The sequence below is a fragment of the Apium graveolens genome, chromosome 9, assembly GCF_009905375.1.
Source record: "Apium graveolens cultivar Ventura chromosome 9, ASM990537v1, whole genome shotgun sequence".
Taxonomy (NCBI): Eukaryota; Viridiplantae; Streptophyta; class Magnoliopsida; order Apiales; family Apiaceae; genus Apium; species Apium graveolens.
Genome location: NC_133655.1, coordinates 4,869,159 through 4,890,630, shown reverse-complemented (window position 1 = coordinate 4,890,630; position 21,472 = coordinate 4,869,159). Strand labels below are relative to the sequence as shown.

The 21,472-nt window shown below is 33.8% G+C and overlaps 1 protein-coding gene across 1 annotated transcript; it reads right to left on the bottom strand.

The window, feature by feature from the left end:
- Positions 1 to 14,795: 14,795 nt before the first annotated feature.
- LOC141684503 (transcription factor HHO6-like) lies at positions 14,796 to 17,599 on the bottom strand. The gene is made up of 5 exons (XM_074489518.1): positions 17,165 to 17,599; positions 16,426 to 16,682; positions 15,930 to 16,323; positions 15,494 to 15,570; positions 14,796 to 15,411 (listed from the first exon to the last, which is right to left on the bottom strand). The coding sequence occupies exons 1-5, from the start codon at positions 17,376 to 17,378 to the stop codon at positions 15,169 to 15,171; spliced, it is 1,185 nt and encodes a 394-aa protein (XP_074345619.1). The 5' UTR covers positions 17,379 to 17,599; the 3' UTR covers positions 14,796 to 15,168.
- Between the last annotated feature and the right edge of the window lie 3,873 nt (positions 17,600 to 21,472).

Sequence of the window (21,472 nt, the reverse complement as noted above, 5' to 3'; positions counted from 1 at the left end):
AAATATATCCGATTTTTATTATGATTAATTCTGTCAATTAATCCTCGATTTGTCGATTAATCCCTAATCAATATCTAAACCGATTAATAACGATTACCGATTTTTACAAACATAATACAAGCTATTAATAAAATAAAAAATTGAACTAATTTTAATCACTAACCAATATAATACCCATAAAAAATTACCACCCAATATTTGGAATATACATACATTGAGAAAATAAAGTGTATCTATCTATCATTATCAACTCTCATTTCTCTCATGATGATGATGATTAGTATTATGTTCATCACTCTCCTCCTCTTTTCTTTCTTCTTCCTCTCTTTCCATCTCCGCCGGAACAGCCACCGGCGGCGGCGGATGTTGAATTACAATCCGGGTCGGACCCGGGTCGACCCGGCCATCAAGACAAGTAGCAAATTTGGTCTCAACCCAGCTTTCAAAATCATATTGGCCATGACCCATTATTCTCCGACCCGAACAAAGCCGACCCACCATTATAGCTAGTGCACCTAGAATGATAATTATGGCTAAAACTCCAATTACGGGTCCTACTGACCCATGACCCGAATGAGATGTGTAAGCTTGTTGGGTTGGTAATAGTGGTGGTGCTTGTTGTGGCTCCAGTATTGGTGGTGTTGACATTTTTGATGAAGAAAAGATTGTGTGAGTGTGGTAAAAATTGGATCTTTTGGAGGTTTTGTGATGGGTTTGGAGTTGAGGGGTGAAAATGGAATGTGGGTGGGCTTGGAATGTGTTAAAGATTGAATCTTTTTGAGGTTTTGTGATGGGTTTGGAGTTGAGGGGTGAAAATGGAATGTGGGTTGGCTTGGAATGTGTTAAAGATTGAATCTTTTTGAGGTTTTGTGAAGGTTTTGGAGTTGAGAGGTGATAATGGAATGTGGGTGGGCTTGAAATGTGTTAAAATTGAATCTTTTTGAGGTATTGGGGAGAAATGAACGTGGGTTTTCTTGAAATGTGTTAAAGATTGAATCTTTTTCAGGTTTTGGAGAGAATTGGTGAAAATATAATGTGGGTTTTTCTTGTTAAAATTGAATCTTTTTGAGGTTTTGTGAAGGTTTGGGAGATGAGAAGTGAAATACTGGTGAAGTTGAAGTTATTGTGTTTAGAGAGAGAGAGTGAGAGATAAGAAGTGAAATTTTGGTGAAGTTGAAGATTTTGTGTTTAGAGGATTTTGTGGGGAGAGAGAGAGAGAGAGAGAGAGAGAGAGAGTGTGTAAAAGTAGTAGGAACACACAACTGTAAAGGAAAAGAGTGAGGGGGATGGGGTTGAAGAAAGATAGCAAATGGGGAAAGGATTGATGGAAGAATGTACTGCAAGCAGAAAGTGTAGGGTAAAACCCAAGGGGGAGAAGAAAAGTTATAAAGGAGAAGACTGAAGAGGAGCTTTTGTCAAATGTTGGATCTGTTATTTATAAGCTTTTCTAGGCACATGTTCTTGTTCTGCATGAAACCATGTAAGAAAACAACTTTGTGGTAATTAAAAAATGTGTTGAAAGTGTGTTAAATTGTGGCTAGTTTGTTAGTAGAAGATTATAAAGCTCAAAATATTAACTTGTTTAATCTGTAGAAATATTATCACATTGTTGATTGATTTAGATTGTAAATGTGTAACCATCTTTCTAGTCTTTTCTCCATTAAATTATCACAATATAATTATACTCTCATTTATACCTTAAAAACAGTTTTAAAAAAGTTTAAAAGGAAAATTAATAAAATTAATCTTAGCATTAAATTGATTTATAATGTTGTTAATATGAGTAAACTTTTTCTCGAAATATCTATTTAATTTTATAATAACGATGAGTAGGGATGAACGCGGATCGGGTTGGCCGGTTTAGAGGTAATAAATCGAACCAACCCAATTAATTCGGTTTTTAAAAAATGAACCCGTTAACTGAAAAAGTTATTTTCAACCCAACTCTACCCTTTATATATTGGGTCGGGTTGGTTCGGGTTGGTTTGGGTTAAAACTCGAATAAAACTATTTAAATATTTTTAAGAGTCAAAATTACAAATAATTTTAAACAAAAATTGAAATGTACACCATAATTTAACAGAAGATAAAAATTATTGAATAGTATATATACCGTGTACTCTTCTAGTTTAAAGTCGATAACTTATGGTGTGTTACCGGTAAAATAATTATTTTATTTCAAATATATTATTTATGACAATAAATACATAAATTAAAATTTCTAATAATAATACTATAATCAAAAAATCGGGTTGGGTTGGTTAATAAGAGTTTAAATTTTTTGAACCTCGATCCAACTCATTATATTCGGGTTGAAAAAAAATTAAACCTATTAAAATTCAGGTTTTGAATAATTCGGCTCCGTCGGTCGAAATAAGGGGCGGATTGTGTCGATTTTGCGGTTTGATCGGTTTTTTGTTCATTACTGACGATGAGCATAAAATCTATATATTGTTAAATTCCCAAAATCAGAATCTAGCATTATAGAATGCAGGGTAGAGAATAGTGAGGTCTCTCTGCAGAATTGTTGCTGTAAGCTCTGTGTCATGTTCTCATGGTCAACATTTGGTAATAAATTTGATTCTTTCTTTTTTTTTTCTCACTTTCTACTGCTTCAAATTCAGGAATCCTAGTTAGTTTCTTACCAATGTTTGGACCACTAGAAATTGTTGATTAGTTATGGGGATGTGTAAATGCATGATGATAACAAAGTTACTACTAGTCACTGTAACATCTGGATCAGATTCTATTTGAAAAATGAAAACACATTGCTCTCTCTGCATTGTTTTTAAAACCTTTCTTTCATAATTAATCCATGCACCAAATGGTTGTCAATTTGTCAACAAGGGTATTATGAAAAACACATGTTTAGTTCTTATTGGATCCATTTTTGCATGCCTATGTGAATTTACTTCATATTTTTATAATTTCTGTTCTATCAAAGTTCAGTTTTTGCCGTAAGTGCCCATTTGGTAAATTTTAAAATAAGTAATTTATGATTTAAAGTGAATAAGTGATTAATAAGTAATAATTTAATAAATACTTATAAGTTATATAAGTGTTTGGATAATTTAACTTATAAGTCAGAATTGTTTTTATTTAAATGAATTAAAATAAATAATTTTTATATATAATTATCTTAACTCTTATATTTTAAGTTATATTAACATTTAAAAAAATATATTCTAAAATTAAAATTGATAAAAAAAATGAAAAATTAAAAATAAGTTGTGAAAAATTACGTCGTTACCAACATTCAACTTATCAGCTTATAAGTTGTAAATTCAACTTATACAAACACTCGTCAATAAGTTGTTACGGGCTTATAAGCCAATAAGCCTACTTAACGGAATTGCCAAACGGACCCTACGTTTGCTTTTTAAAAAGTCAAAAAGTTGAGCAATATGTCTCAACTTTATGTTCAGCATCTACTCATTCCACTACTTTTGTATTGCAATAATGGATGTCTTAAAAAAATGTCTATCAATTGGTTAATATTTCTAGTTTGTCCGTACCAATGGCATTGCATTTCCAATCTAAAATAAAATTTCTGGTTTGCTTTTGAAATAATGTAAAGTCTATTTATGTACTTTTGTGTTTTAATGATATAAGATTTATTTAAGTAATCATTTCAAAGTTACTTTAACACAGGCATTGTTTCTTTTTCTAAATAATATATAGATATGAAATATCATTGTATCTTCCTCCCTCTGTATTCTATACGTTACTTTTCGGCACGTTTTTTAATGTTTCTTTAAAATATAACTCCATAACATTTTTTAAATTTTTTTTTGAATAAAAGTTTTATGTTTAAACTTTTATTAAAAAAAGAAAATTTTAAAAAAACATTATGAAACTAGAAGTTTCGAAATACATGCAAATAGTAAACGTAGAGAACCCGGTGGGACGGAAGTAGTAATATTTATTGAGCTTTTGGTTTCATTCGGGTTTATGATGTATCTGAATTCGAGATTGAATTTATTCATACTTATCAACTTAAAATTTTAATTTTTAAAGAATAGTTTCTTTGAATAAAAATTGTAGAATAGTATTCTTTCCTTGGTAATATAATCTCAAAATGATGTTGTAATGGTAGATTACTATGATACATGTAAGAACATGTGGATGAATGTTGATTTTCCAAAATATTTAACAAAAAGCCAAGAGAAAGGTACATACTAATTAACAACTACAACTAGTTAGCAGCAGTACCAATGTTAGTTCTGTTTTGAGAAAATCTAAGAAGAAGAAACAAAATAATTTAAGTTTCCTATAGCTCTACCTACCAATATATATTAGTTTATATAAAAATACTGGCTCAGAGGGAATAATAATATTATCACAAAAACAAACACAAATATGGTGTTAGTACTGAGCTGCAGGGGCGCATGCAGAATCTCAGTGTGTAGGTAGAGAATACTGTTATTTTTTCAAGTCTTGGGCCTTGTGATGTTTACCAAAGTTTATTATGAGCTCTGCCAACAAGCCGCGCCCCCTTGTACCCACATACAGCTTGTAATGTCATGCTCATGTAGTTTTTTCTTTTTTGCTAATCGATTACGCACATACTCCTCGTTAGAGCTGGCCAAACGAACGGGCCGAGCGTGCCGAGTCGAATATTTGGCGGGCCGGTTTGGTCATCATTAAACTCGTGAACGGCCTGTATAAACTAACGGTCCGGGCCGAACCGTGCCGATCAATCGAAGGAGTAAATCGTTAACGGCCCGCGAGTTAAACGAATAATATGGTTCAGGACTTCAGGCTGCGTGGCGAATAATTATTTGCGATTCAAACCGCGAGTTGGCGAATCAGGCGAATTGGTTCTGTTAGCCTTACTTTATTACTTACTAACTGTTAGTCTATTACTTACTTTGTAACTTACAATTAACAAATTATTAACATAACAAGAATTATGCACAAATTATTTTCAATTCCTACATTTACAAATTATTTATCTAGTTTATTTTTATTTTGGTTCCGTAGTTGACTTGATTTTTTAAAAATATTTCAATAGTTTTTTTTAAACTAGCAAACAGATTGGGCCTCTAAAAAATTTATGTTAAATTTTGGCGCGTGGCTGAACTCGGTGGCTGACTTATTCGTCACGTGCGGGGCCGAATAACGAATAAACATATGTGCTGGCTCGTTAATGAGTTACACGGGCCGGTTCCCGTGCCGTGCCGTCCGGTTGTGGTTTCTTGGAAAGCCTATTCGTAATCGCTTCGTCTTTTCTAGCGGTTAGTGCCGAATAATTAACCGGCACGCAACGAGCCGATTTAAACGAATTTTTGGCGATCCGATTAACGTTCGTGCTGAGCCAAACCGTTCGTTTGGCCGGCTCTACTCCTGACGTGTCCTGCAAGGAGATACAAGAGTTCAATCACGATACCAACATTCTGTTGGCTCATTCGTGCACTTGTATTTCGATACTGTAATAACTAAACATTAGCAAATTTTGAAGGTCATTTGGGTTTTGAAAAAACATAAAATACTACTTTCAGTTTTCGACGTAACTCAATTTCAACCGACTCCCGCAAGAAAATATAAGAGTTTAACCGTTATAACAATATATTGTTGGCTCATTTGTGCACTGGTAGTTCGATACCATAATAACTAAACATTAGCAAATTTTGAAGGTCGTTTGGGTTTTGAAAAAAAATAAAATACTACTTTCAGTTTTTGACGTAACTCAATTTCGACCTGATTCTGTCACTACATTTCATTATTCAGATGTCGTTTACACTTTCAAATGCATTTTTAATATACATAGAGTTCTGGTCTTCACAAGCGATTACAGTGATATCATCTATCAGACTGTTCGCAATAATTTTCGCAACAGAAATTTTGATAAATTTAGGGGTCATGTCATGTCATCTATCTGTGTTCCATTCTCCTCTTTTAGGTTTTTTTTTCTTTCGGCGAAAAATTATTGCGAACAGATGATTATCGTCGAGGACCGATTTTCTTATACAGATATGGCTTCTATATCTATTCATGCACAATAGATTACATTTGCTTATCTCAACTAAACCAAATTGTAGTTACTAGTTAGTCTTGGTTACCTATATATGTAAACGTAGTATATCTCTGTACATGATTCTTGAGAGTTATTTGAAACTGCAGCTTTTTAATTTCCTTTTACTGCAACTTTTTATTCGGAGCAGTTGCTGCAGTTAGAATCCAATATTTTCTTGTCGGCTTGTTTGTTGAATTCATGTGATTTCCTCAATATTCTTCGTTTTATTCCTTGTGATTTTGGAATCAGAGAATTTCAATCTGTACATCCACACAAAGACGTGTTATTGACTTTAATTTTCAAAGTTTTGCGATGAAAGATGCATATAAGACATTGCAACGAAATTTTAAAGTTGCAAATTTGCAAGGTAAATCTCCGGAAATAGACTAGCTAATATGTCACACTGTTCGTTTATAGGTGCACACCGGCATCAAAATTTAGGTGTTCATATTTAATTTCAACCTATTTTTCTTAATAACTAGATTAGTTTCAGGACAAATGTCCGGTTATATTTTAATTATTTTTAGAAAAATTATTTTAAAATAGCTTATTTCAGGATAATTGTTTACATTTGATTTGGACACGTAGGTTAACAAATATGTATAAAGTAGTGGAAAAAAAAAGATAAGTGAGTGAAGTAGCGGGACCCGTTGATCTTTAATGTATAAAAAAGAGATAGTTGAGTAAAAGTAGTGTGAAAAGAGAAAAAAAAGTGGGAATGTGGTGGGACTCATTTACTATTTTTTGGTAAGTTTTGAAATGTAAAGAATTGGATGGTACATCCGAAAAAGAAAGTGTAAAGAAATGGTTGGGACAGAGAGAGTATATATTAATACAATACTTTTAAAACATAATAATGAAAACAAAATAAAATTATAAATATAGAAACTTAAAATATAATATCATCCAAATTACAAATATTGGGTTATCATCATTTTATAAAATATAAAAATATAATAATGAATATTTTTGTAAATATAATTAATATTAAATAAGATAAAATTAGTGAAGGAAAAAGAATTATTAAAAATTATTAATTTAAGAATATAAAAATGAAGAAAAAATGAAATTAGAAATGAGTAAGAGAGAAAATTAGCTGATGTAATAAATGAAGAGAAAGAAAGATTTGAATGAAAGTAAATTAAATTAGGATATGATTGTGGATGATGCATCAAATCAAATTAATGAGAGTTTGACATTAATAATGTAAAGAGCTTAACATATAAGTTATGATAATATGACGGTACTTCGTTTTAGTATAACGCAGATATAAACTGATCTTATTATTAGGGTGTGCACGTATAATCTTACTAAAACAACTTCGAGTTTATTCTAAAACGGAGTTCCTTAACAATGCACGAGCTATTTGAATCCTCGAATTTTGCAAATTGCGACTTCGTTGGGCGAAATTAAATTTATCGCAATTCTTCTACTGTAGTAGGAACTATCGGTTTTACAAACAATATGTTACGGCGAAATAACATATGCAAGAGAAAGCCCAATTCAAAGGGCCGTTGTCCAATCATAGATTGGGCCTTGTTTATATTGAGTATATAAAGTTAATCCAGATAAAACTAGTCCATTCCATAAGCCCTTCTTAAGTACGGATGACAATCGGGTCGGTCGAAACGGGTTTAGCAAAAATCAAATCCGAACCCGATTATTTTCGCCAAACCTGAACCCGAACCCGGAAAAACTCGAACCCATCGTGTTCGGTTCGGGTTCGGGTTTGTAGATCACTATCAAATTGCACATTAATTGCACAAACTCTTGTGAAAAATTACTAGGATCTGATTTGAGCAAAGTGTTCATAAATATGACGATTTTGAAATTTTTAGGGTTAAATTAGAGGGTTCAGAGATTACAATGGATCATACCTTTGTGAATAAAATTATTAGTGAAATAATGCAACAATGTAGACCTTTAATATACTTGTATTGAACATACTTGCTAAAAACATATTTCAACTACTTTAATGCGATAATTTATAAAATGTACATTTTTTTAGTACTAATATTAGTAATATATTATATTATATATTATATTATATATTATATTATATATTATATTACTATTTATAAAATATAAAATATTATTTATATATTAACACGGTTTTCAAGTCGGGTTCGGCTTCGGGTCGGAACGGAACGCGTTTCGGGTTTTCAGGTCGGGTTCGGAACGGTATGCCTTAAAACCAAACCCGACCCGAAAATGATTCGGCTTAAAAAACCCGAACCCGAATCCAAACCCGAAATATTCGGGTTCGGTAAAACCCGATCGGATCGGTACAGATCGGATATCCATCGGTTCGGTACAAATTGTCATCCATATTCTTAAGTTATTTGGGTCCGTATATTCTGATCTTTTGCACGATAAATTTTTAATTTTTAACGTGCTATTCAAACCAGGTCACATAAATTAGGACGGAAGGAATAATATTTATTTTTAAAATCATTAATTGTTTTTTCTTCTGTGGTAGTAAGATAGAAATTCTAATTATCTATAGATAATCTGAGAAAAGTTATAAATAAGTTTTACAGGATTGCTTTCAAAAAAGTTTTACAGGATTTAATTTTCAAAAAAATATAAGTGAGTAAAGAATTTTATTTATACAAAATTATCTTTAATGTATATTTATAATTTCAGGATGGCCAATAATTAATATAAAAATCTCTTAAAAATATGATATTACTATATTTTACTAAAATTGTTAATTTATCCTATATTAAACCTAGTGAGGACCAGAAAAAAATTATTAACTACAGTATTTATTAATTTATAACAGTTCCACCTTAGCTAATTTTTTTTTATGAAGCTTCCTCATACTATTATAATATAAGAAGTGTTTCAAAAAAAACCATATTTTTGGATAATTTTAAAGAAATATTTGATTGTTTCATTTTTTGAAATTCGATTAACTGTTATGAGTTGTTTTTTATTGACATATTTTATAAAAAATAAAATCAAAAATTAACATTATTAAAATATGAAAATGTCAAATTTTTATTCCAGTTATCTTTTTATTTATCGATAAATCATATTTAAATGATTATTATTTTCCAGTATTTCGATCATGATAAAAGTTACTCCCTTCGTCCCACTCATTTCTTTACTGTTTCTTTATGGTTCACACACGTTTTAAGAATATTATTAAAAAAGTATAATTTCATAATTTTTTTAAAGGAATCATCTTTTGTATACAAATTTAAACATAATATTTTATTTAGAAGGAAAAAAATAGCAAACTATTCTTATTGTTTATACGAGTCTTAAAATACGTGACGAAACCGTCTATTAATATAAAGTAGGAATGGGGGAGTAATAATCAAATACCTTAGAGCATCTCCAATAAAGGTTGCCAAATCTTATGTATCATGACAATCTTGGTTGCCAACATACTGGAGTTGTATGGTTGTAAAGAGGTTGCCTGTGACAACCCGGGTCAAATCTCGAGACTTTTTCGAAAAACGGGTCAAGTCCCGATTACGAGTCCGAAATAAGCTGAAGTATACTGTCCCGAGTGCAGCCAACTTGGGTTACGACGGACCCACTACAGGCCCCCAAAAGATCATAATTTGTTGGTGCACAAAGTAGTAGTACTTTGCCTTATAAACTGAAAAGAAGTCCCAAATCTCCTCGATGTGGGACTGGGGCGTTACAAACTCCCCCACTTAAACTCCAGACGTCCTCGTCAGGGCCGAAACAGACATCCCATAGGTCCAAGACCGTACCTCTCTAGCCATTGTGGGATAATACCGGCTGTCTTCGTGTCCCCACCTCCGGACCTCTTGCCATTATGGGATAATACCATCAGCCTTCGTGTCCCCACCTCTGGCAACTTGACGCGTCAAACTTTCGAGAGTCGGCTCTGATACCAAATGTGACAACCCAGGTCAAATCCCGAGACTTTTTCGAAAACCAGGTCAAGTCTCGATTACGAGTCCGAAATAAGCTGAAGTATACTGTCCCGAGTACAGCCAACTTGGGTTACGACGGACCCATCACAGGCCCCCAAAATATCATGATTTGTTGGTGCACAAAGTAGTAGTACTTTGCCTTATAAACTGAACAGAAGTCTCAAATCTCCTCGATGTGGGACTGGGGCGTTACATTGCCCACCAAGGCTGTCAAAACTTGGCAACTTCCCAAAATGATTAAAAGAGATATATAACTGCAAAAAGTGAATATCAATAATACTTTTTTTAGTTTATGTGGTATCTACAATTTAATTTCGAGACCACTGTTATTTATAGGTCCATCACAGGCTCAAGGACCGAAGGATGAACGGTTGAAGGCTCGTCAGGCCGAAGGCCTATCAAGTCAAAAGAAAGCCCAAGATCAATAGACCGACCGTTTGGGAGGATCCGGTAAAACAAAATGTGCCCAGCTAACATTCCCAACTTTCTTCCAGATTTTTAGCATAACGGACGAGTATTAACTGCACATGTTTGATAGGTATAAATAGACGATTGGAGTAAGAAATACACATTTTTTGACACATTCACACACTCATATACTCTGTGATCTTGTATTCTCAAAACCTACATACTTTCATATTATTGATTCTCACATCGGATTAAAAGACATATATAAGTGCAAAAAGTGAATATCAATAATATTTTTGTTAGTTTATGTGGTATCTACAATTTATGTGCCCACCAAGTCTGTCAAAACTTGGTAACTTCCCAAAATGATTAAAAGACATATATAAGTGCAAAAAGTGAATATCAATAATACTTTTTTTTAGTTTATGTGGTATCTACAATTTAATTTCAAGACCACTGTTATTTATAGGTCCATCACAGGCTCAAGGACCGAAGGCTCAACGGTTGAAGGCTCGTCAGGCCGAAGGCCTATCAAGTCAAAATGAAGCCCAAGATCAATAGACCGACCGTTTGGGAGGATCCGGTAAAACAAAATGTGCCCAGCTAACATTCCTAACTTTCGTCCAAATTTTTAGCATAACGGACGAGTATTAACTGCACAGGTTTATAGGTATAAATAGACGATTGGAGTAAGAAATACACATTTTTTGACACACTCACACACTCATATACTCAGTGATCTTGTATTCTCAAAACCTATATACTTTCATATTATTGATTCTCACATCGGATGTGAATCGAGTGGACAATCTGTCACATTCTCTTGCCTTTTTAGGTCAAGCCGAAGGACGCTCTTCATATCAACATAAATTTGGACGTAAAATGTATGGCATGAAAAGCAGGGTAGACCATGTGGTCGCTCATAAGTACACCCCATCTTGGGACGTACGTTTGAACGATCACATCTTGGCTCATCAGCCGGTTGTTGACGATCGCCTCATCACCCCAGTCTCCTGGCCGTCCCGGGCATCCCCTGCGACCTCAGCCAAAGCAAGAGGCTCCTGTCGGCTAGTTTCCGGTTCCCTAACAACTCTCTCCACTTCGCCCGAAGGGTTCGATCCCTTCAACTTAGCACCCTCTTCAGCAGTCTTCTTCTCTGCTGTCTTCATCCAATTCATCTCCAGCAAAACCTCCATGGAAGACACTGAAAATAAAATAGGGGAGAGATCAGACAAATATTAGTAGAGGGCAAAACGAGTTGAACGATGCACATAAAGAAGGAATGAAGAAAAAGAATTAGTTACCCCACTCTCATAATCTGTAAAGCCAGTCTTTGCTTCGGCACTCTTTGGATATGAGCTTAGATACCTTAGCATCTAACAAGGCCGCGTAAAACTCGTTCTCTTCATTACTCAAATTCGGCATTAGTAGTTTGGTGGGGTCAACTTCCCGCCAGACTGAAAATCTGGACAACTTCGGACCACTGATGAAGCACCAATGGATGTGGGTAGTTTTATTACTAGAATTAGTAGCGATCCAGTCCGCCCGACCCGCCCTACGGGCGATGGTATAGAAGCCCGAACTCTTCGGGTTCTTATGAAAGTCGTAATGAAACCAAAAAAGACATGTAAGCGGCTTCACCCTTCGTCTGCAAACAGCGGTTCTAGAAGTAGTTAATATGGATGAACCCATTTGGGTCCATCTGGCCAATGGCTATGCACATCTGCGCAAAAAGGTGCTGCAAAACCTTCAGCAGCAGATTCGGAAGTCACACTTGAAGGAAACTTCGGAAATAGCAACCGTTCGGTCTTTATACCCCTCTGGGACACCCGGGGTGTCAAAAATTCTCTCGTCATTATCCGCATCATACAACCAATAAACTCCCCTCTACCTTTTCTATTAGGAATCTTCAAATGGTTGTTGGCGGCCGGATAAGCCGTAAGAGAATTGAAGAGTCTTCGCCCGTTCGTTCAGGACGGGAGGTAGATGATTCTACCTAAGTGTTCGTTCGGTCCATGTCCCTGTATTCGAAAATAGAGAGAATGTTAGCCATGTACTTGGACAGATCGCAAAGATAAAATAAAATAAAGGGTCGAGTACATCTGGCCTAGACCGAGCGAACGACCCCCCAAAGATAAACAGGCCGACCGTTTGGGAGGATCTGGTAAAATAAAACATCCCCAGCTAAAAAATCCTCAACATTCGTCCGGATTTTTAACATAATCGATGACACTCTCATATATTGTGCGATCTTGTATTTTCAAACCTACATATTTCCTGATTATTAATTTCCACACCTGTGATGAATCGGGGGGACGATCATTCACATTCTCTTCCCTTTTCAGGTCAAGCTGAAGGGCGTTCTATCAGGACGAATGACATTCTTCCTATCAATAGAAATTCGGGCGTTACAATCGGTATAACTTTTTTTCCCCTCGTAGACCATTTCCAATAACATGCTTGTTAAATCATCATATATATTACTCCCTCCGTCCCAAAATATTTTTCTATTTTGATTTTTTGTACTGTTCATGGTAAACGATTGATTACTAATTTACACCTAATCTATAAGATCAAACATAATCATGAGTGATTTTGTTGGATTCGTATTTATGAGTAATTTAATCTAATGAAGTTTTTATATTTAATACTAATACGAAATTAAAGATATTAAACAATCAAAAGTGTGTATTAGCAAACGTTTCCAACACAAACTAAGAAACGTTTTTAGGAACGGAGAGAGTAGTATTTTATTTGACCCTGCAGAGAACCTTAGTTTTACACGAGATGATCTTACTGTTTATTTCTTAAAGTTGTGAATTTCGAAAGGTAAAATTCATGTATACGGATTTGCAAGAGGTCAACATCATTTTGAGGCTTCACTTCAATCCAATTTTGTGAAAAGATGGCCCGTATTTGGCCCGTATCAAAGTGGGGCCCACGTAAGATTATCTTGTTCTCAAGATTCTTCTCTCAATTATTTCTTCTGTGATAGAGAATCTTTTGTCCTTGCATTACTTGATTAACACATGGGCCATCAAGTGGGATTTGACTAATTAACTAACATTAAAAGTTTGATTAACAACTATTCGGGTCTAGATTATTCTTTAATTAATTCTTTTGTTATTTGACTCAAGAATGTCAGTGGAGCAGTCAATTGAGGAATTAAAATTATCCAAGATTATTTTAATTTTTAACTCATTCTACAAACTACGCAAACAAGGGAGTTGGCATTACTTAACAAATGATTGTCTCAAAGAAACACTTTAATATAAAAGTGTTAGAATAATCAGCCAGGATGTGTCAAATTTTAGAGACTGCATATAATAAAAATATAAACCCTTGAATTACTTAAAGATATTGATTCTTATCATAATCAACAGAGGCATGACGGTCGTGACCTAGATATTATTTCCTGTTATAATTAACTGAGGCGATGGTACCGAACAAATGACTGTTTAAGTGATGACTTTTTATGTGTACACTTCAAAAATCTACATAATGCATACAAATATCCTGTTATAATTAAAAAAGACGATAGTCCCGAACAAATGACTGTTTAAGTGATGACTTTTTATATGTACACTTCAAAAATTTACATAATGCATACAAAAAATTTGTAAAAGACGTGATATTTCGAATAAATGACTGCTGCAACATATTATATCACCAAAAAAAATTGCGGAATATGGTGTAACAATCATTTGCTCGTGACGCCCCGGATACCAAACTTAAGAGGCCTTTCTTGTGAGCCGCTTCTTGAGAGAACAAATTGACTTCTTCATATACAAGAATAATATAAGAAGATGCACCAACCAGTTGGCAGCTAAATCTGTTAAATGGGAAAGCATATATATACACATTATATACATTCTACATGACTAGAATCATTCTACATTACCAATTTCAACCTTCTTGCAAAGGTGTAAAGGGTTTTGTTTGGTAAATCGTGAGGGAAGGAGAATAAAATGTTTTTCTTCCTTCTTGTTCTCTTCTATCATGAGTGCATTGAATCCCCTTGTGTTTACAATAGACCAAAATGGCACCTTTCAGAAGAATACTTAGAAAATAAGAAGAAAGTTCCACTAAAATGTGGAAATGGAACCTTACAAGAAAAAACTGAAGAGGCATTAACCAGAATACGAGTTCAGAGTCAGCAGTTTATCATGATGATTACGAGGGAAGGAATGAAACACCTTGACAATTTAACCGAAAAAAGGAAGCTAAAGAAGGCTGTACTTGGTTTATCATGATGAACACGAAGGAAAGAAACACCTTGACATTTAACCGAAAAAGGGAAGCTTGAGAAGGGTATAGAAGCACGTCCAAGGATGACAAACCTAGTGGGACGACACATTCCCCTCCTCATAAGCTTGATCATGGTCATGGCTTTAAATTCTCGTTCCTCTGCATATACTAAAAAAATCTAATGCGTTAAAGAAGTATTCATAAAATACAATAAAACTATAAATTCCACCATTAAGAAAATAAGAGAAAGTAAAGCTCAGAATTCCGCAACAAAATTAGGTATACAAGGTGCTCTCAATTCAAGTAAAAACTCATCCTGTCTCTCATTCTCAGCACAGTTACACTTCAACAGAAGTTCTTTATACCAGAAAACCTCAAAACAACTAAAAGTCAAGACAGGCGGTAACAAAAACTAAGTCTGCAAAATTTCACGGCCTTCCTAAACACCTACCATATTATCAACTGTATTATATTTGTAGTCCATCTCTCCGGTGTATAATTTTATCTGCAAAGTATGGTGGATGCAAAGTATGGTGGATGAGTATATTTTATACAGCAACTTTTGTAGGAGGCCTGAACTCAGTTTTTCCAGCTATAGCTTTTGGATCTTTCAGCTTCTTCGTCTTCCACGCTATCACCAACTGTAGTAGAAGTCCTTCCAGTGGTATCAGTCAGCTGTAGTGGACCCTCAGGAGAAGTAGACTTGGAACGAGTTTGGGTTGAGGATTCACCATATCCAGAGATTCGTAAGGCTGATCCCAGAGTAAGTGCTGAATCTGCTGATTTGCTTGATGGGGATCGACGGTCATGAAGTCGATATTTCTGAAATAAACGGAAACCATTTTAGCATGTCACAAAAATTAGAGGATTATAGAAGATTATCAGATGGAGAGCTTGAACTTACTTGCAAATGACTCTTCACCTCGTCATTTGTAAGACCATCAACTTGCATTAGCTCTCTAATTTGCTTGGGAGTTGCAACTGAGAAAGTTAAGAAGAGAAACAATATTTGATGAGTTTATGCGATAATTTCTTGAAAGAAACACGAACTAATAAATTCTAATGGTAAAGTCAGTTATATAACTGAATATGCTAAACCTGAAGATAATGGGTAAGATATCTTTAACTACTAATCTAACATCAAGTTTATAGCAAACTACAAGTTTAAAAGCTATAAGTGCTTCCCAAGTGTATAAGATCAACATAAACAATATATAAGCTTCATCTAAGATACGTTCATGTTTATTACTATAGATATTTTTCTATGGAAGACAGAGATTAACAAGTTCTTTATCAAAATAACAAGTTCGAATAGTGAAAGTTCAGCTAAAGATTCTAACCTTGTGCACCTCCAAGTTCCTCCAGGGAAGCAACAAAGCGCCTGTGCAACTCCGGTGACCAGCATCTTCTTTGTTTCCTAGACGTCTGGGAGGAGCTAGTCTGTATCTTTGATTGGACATTTGGACTGGAATAAGAAACTGCTATGCTACTACTGGATTTCGAACTCAAAACACTAGACCCCAATTCTAGCCTTGGTTTACTAGTTCCAGGAGTCACGAGAGAAAGCCCAACAACTGGAAATGCATCCTTAGCTTCTACCTTTGCCTCCATCCTAACTGCAGCTAGCGGAATAGCAGAAAATCCCTTGAATGGCATGAATGCACTTGCTTCTGCCCTACCCTTATAGGACTGACACACATCTTTCATCTTTGCATCATTTTCCAGCTCAGATTTCTATCATCAAAACAACACAAACTCAATCACGAATTCCTCATACATGTAAGCCAAATGTAAACCTCAAATATAGTTACTATATTACGTAAAATTATAAACTACCTTAGCAATTTCAACTACTGGATTTGGTTTCTTCTGAGAATCCAGATCAGCATCTTGCTTCTTCTGATCATCACTACTGTTCCAAAGCTGCACAGAGCTCATCCAATTCTTCTTCTCCTTACTCTCCTTCTCCATTCTCGTCTTCTCATCTTTCTCAGCTTCATCACAACTCATCTTCAACGGCATAAATTCTTCAAACACCGGTTCAACATTTCTCCTCCTACACTGATCCAATTCCTCCTTCAAAGCCGCAATTGCTGCAACAACAAAAACATCTCAATACCAACACACACACAACAACACACATACATATCACCCTCACCCTCTACAAACCAGCTATAAAACACCTCACAATAGTACAAATCATCAATCATAGTACTACAGATCACCCGAATTACGACATATCAATCATCTCAGCAACACAAATCACCATTTCATATGCTAAATTACTTCACACAAACACACACACACAAACACATGAATTACACATAATCATCAATCAAAACATCACATTTAATCAAAACCCACAAACAAAACCACCCAAAACAATCAAACCAACAAAACCCACTTCAAAACCAATCAAATTCATCATTTCAAAAACACCCCACTAATCAAAACCATCAAAATTCACCACCTAAACATTCACAATCCAAAAAAACAACACAACCCCACTAAACAAAATCAAAAACCCACTTCAAAAAACAATCAAACAAACAAATCAAAAAAAATCAAAACTCACCATCACTAATAAGAAGCATACTAATAGGAAGCTCGCGTTTAAAAGCATCAATCTTTCTCATTTCATCTTCCAGTCTTTTAATAAAACCATCCAATTTCATTAACTTATCAGATACGTTACGGATCGATGAAACTTCACCCAAAAAATCACTGATTGTCTTGGGAACAAAGCTGGGTTTTAAATTTAAATTCAGTTCTTGTGTATTCAAAACCATCTTGTTTTGATGATCGGTTTACTCACGATCTTTAGATGAGAACATAAACAGTGAGATCTGTGTGATATTTATGTGTTTATACAAAATTTCTGTGTGTATGTATAATGAAATACTAAATAGACAGAAAGAGGGGTGGATAAAAGAGAGAGGAGATGAGGAAAAAATGAAATTTATACAAGGAAGATTCTGTAACACGACGCCGGGTCTTGGCATAAAAAATGTGTGTCTAAGTATATTTTACTCTTTTTATCTTATAAAAGGAATCAGACTTTTTAGAATTTAGAATGACACACTCACACGAAAACTCGTGTTCGTTTCGTGTTCGATATCTCGTATTCGATTTCTAATACGTGTATGTGTGTAATTGATTAGCAAAAAAAATTCTAGCCAAATTTATAAATTAAAATGAAATATTTGTTTTTTATAAAATTTCACACACACATAATGGGCTTGTTTGGCAATATACTTATAAGCCACTTATGGCTTATAAGCCCGTAACAGCCCGTAACAGCCCGTAACATATATATAGACAAAAATTTTATATAGTCCACCTTTTTATTGGAGTCTTTGGAGTCCATCTATGTTCTGCAAATAAAATATATTCTAAAACGTGTTATCTTAAAAAACATGTTTCACAAATATCATTAATTAATAAAATAATGCAAATCTCAAATATTTACAAGTACGATTTGTATGTTCTGCAACATAATCATTTATGTTATGCAAACTAAACATATTTTGTAAAATGATATATTTTGCATATATTCCTTTTATGTGTATATTTAAAAATAATTATCTATATTTATATCGGTTATTATCTACTTAATTTGTAATTTGTAATATAATGGTTGTGAAAAACTTGGTTAATCAAAATAACATAAAATATTTGTTTTACTTATAAGAAAAGAGTATGGACTATCAATAATTTGAAGGTTAAAGTTATAGATATGTGAGGTAGTGGATATTAAAAAATATTGTCAAAGATTATATTTTGAAATTATAATGAATAGACAAACTTGACTAGTAGATTATATTAATACACCCTCCATCTCATATTAATATGTGTTTTGTTTTGATTATTATGTAATCAAGCTGATTATACTTTTACCGATAATTAAGACAATTTTATATGTTATCTTCAAATATTAAAAAATACATTTTGAAGAGGAATGGATATATTTTCTAATGATACAAGCTTTGAATCATATTTAATTATAAATAAATTATAATTTACGGTCAAAATATAAAATAAATTGGTCATATACTAGTAAAAAATACTTAATATGAGATGGAGGGAATAATTAAAATTTTACTGGATATTATTTTTGTCGAGATTGATTCTGGCTCAAAATTTTAATATCGTATCAAATTTTTCACATCTCATCGTTGATGTTTCCAATACAATAATATATTTAATACATGTCAGAATCTTTTTTTTATACATATTAAGATACAAGTGCGATTATGTAAATAATTAAAATCAAGAAAATAGTCGATACTTTTCTAGTTTTATACTTAGAAAAGCGAAGATTTGATATTTATTTAATGAATTCTGATATTATAAAAAACCTAAAATATTGTTGTTGTGCCTCCCTCCGGCTAAAATTTTGATTTGAACTTCAGTCCATAGCTGCCATCGGTGTCATCACCTTATCGTCGCATACCATCATTGTGACGTCGTCAATCTAGGGGTAAGGAAATGAGGACCCACACACTATTAATCCAATAATTAAATAAGCATAAAGCCCGATTAATTACTAACATGATTAACAGGATAAAGTATGAGACAAGATTACAACTATCGATTATAAAATATAACTTACAACCCCAAAATAATATTAAATAAAGATAATCGATCCCGGCTGGGAACCGACAGATAACCCATTGTATATTTACTACTTTCTGGCTAAGAGCTTGCTCACACAAAAACCTGTATTACCTGCTCTGACAACTGGAAGCCCTCAACAAGGTAGGGACCACCAGGTACGCTCTTACGAGCAGTGCGCCTAAGCCTGACCATCTTCATGCTTAACTGTCGTGGTTAGATTAAAACACAACATATGAGTATAAAACTCAGCAAGTAACTATATAGCAATTCTACAATATCAATTCACAATATACTTTTACCAATTCTCAGGGCATTCTACTTTATCATTTCTAGGTGGCAGACTTCTGTCTTTTGGGGTATGAAAGGGTTAAGGAGAAAAGCTTCCGGGCTTTCAGGAAACGAGGTTCGAGTTAGGGTGAAAGCCGACATTCATCAAAAATCATTAAAGGTTCAGAATAGATCTTTAGAAGAAAGCGATAATCTTTTCATCATTGGGAATCAATTATATGATTGATAACAGAATCAAAATTCAGGGTTCACAAGCTGTAAGGCTAATCAATATCATAATCAACTCTTTTCAAACATTATATACCATTTCTTTTTCAATAAATCATTCACAGAAATAAAATTTCAATAGTTATGGAACCCTTGATTGGACTACTTTAACTTTCAATTCATATTAATACGGGTGATCAGCCCGTACCGACCTCCATCCGATCTTTAAGGTACCAATGACATAATTTCAGCCTTATACTGGACTAGCCCCGCTAGCCTCTTATCATGACTGGACTAGTCCCACTAGTCTCTTACGTCTCAATCCAATCCATCAGGAATTCGTTTGGCAAACCTTTTTGTTGGAAAAGAAAGGTTTTACTAAATTTATTTTATCATTACCGAGCATATGAAATCATTCAGACTCTTTCAAGTCGAAACTCATTCTTAAGTTCAAATTTCAAGAATTTCAAAGATAAGGAAACGAATCAAGGATAAACAAAGTTCAATTCTAGAGATCTTGATCAAATGATAACAAGGTACTCAAATTCAGGGAATCAAGACTGTTTCAAGGATCAATAGAGTATAAGGTAAACAAAAGAATAAAGGATCATTACACAAGGGTTCGTAAAGGTTCTCATAGGGTTTACAACAGTTCATGGTATTAACAAGTAATCAGGATAAGAAAAGGTTATCAAAGGGTTTGATCAATAATCTTATCATTAACAGGTTCACAAGAACAGTGATAGGGTATCTCAAGAATCAATAATAGGGTATATCACTAAAACAGTTCAATACTCTACATGGCATGAACAATATCCTCTCTTTAACAATTTCACAAGTAAGTAGAGTTACTTGCCTGAATTCGCTTTCCTGTTTCACAAAGGTTGAACTACTGCCACCTAGTATACTTTTCCCTTTCCTAGCCCGAATGTCCCTCACGCTCCGATTCTACAATAAAACCAAAACCTTAATCAGTTTCTCAACTCTCGTTCCCGGAACGATCACTCATATACGATAACTCGATTATATTCTTGACTCGAACTATACGAGTATAGCTTATACACACATGCACATAGCACATAACACATTCCTTTTTCATAACCTTTATATATTTATATACTCAATAATCAACTTATACCCGCTTAACCTTGACTATTCTTCAAATCAAACGATTATACCTCATACGAGTACATGATTCATTCATAATCATACCTTTATGACCATAACTATCACTTATAGCTTTTAAAATCAATCAACTCAATTTCCCTTTTTCTTTTATCCTTAATTCGATCCAAAACAACAATCCAACAAGCAAAATCAAAGATTTTCACATATAAACACTCAATCATTCTTTCAATTACCAAAATCAAGTTTTTGACCTTTATTTCCTATGGCCTATTCGGCCTTAACACTTATCACAATCAAGAATCAATCATGGAAAACCCTTATTTGACATGCATCAAGTATATCATCCCAAGCTAGTTTAATTTCATTCTTACAACTCTTTTAAACTCATAATTCAAACGTAATCATGGACGATCACTCAATTAACACTTAATTCTCTTTTTAACCATAAGACCCATTCGGGTTTTTCAAGAAAACACATATGCAAAGATCAATCTTGACATGCAAAGTCTTATATCACATTGTCAACTTGTTTTTAAACCTTAACTTAGTCATTTAACTCATTTCCATCACAATTTTCGAATCACAAAACAAAACATCACCTAATGACTCAAGCTTTAATCAAATTATCCAATCAACAAGCATG

What these genes read in the sequence shown, in the direction of transcription:
- LOC141684503 (XM_074489518.1), bottom strand. Translation starts at nt 17,378, where the DNA reads ATGGTTTTGAATACACAAGAACTGAATTTAAATTTAAAACCCAGCTTT. An exon ending in CAGTAGTTGAAATTGCTAAG is followed by an intron (nt 16,324 to 16,425) that starts GTAGTTTATAAT and finishes TTTTGATGATAG; the next exon opens with AAATCTGAGCTGGAAAATGA. An exon ending in AGGTGAAGAGTCATTTGCAA is followed by an intron (nt 15,412 to 15,493) that starts GTAAGTTCAAGC and finishes CGTTTATTTCAG; the next exon opens with AAATATCGACTTCATGACCG.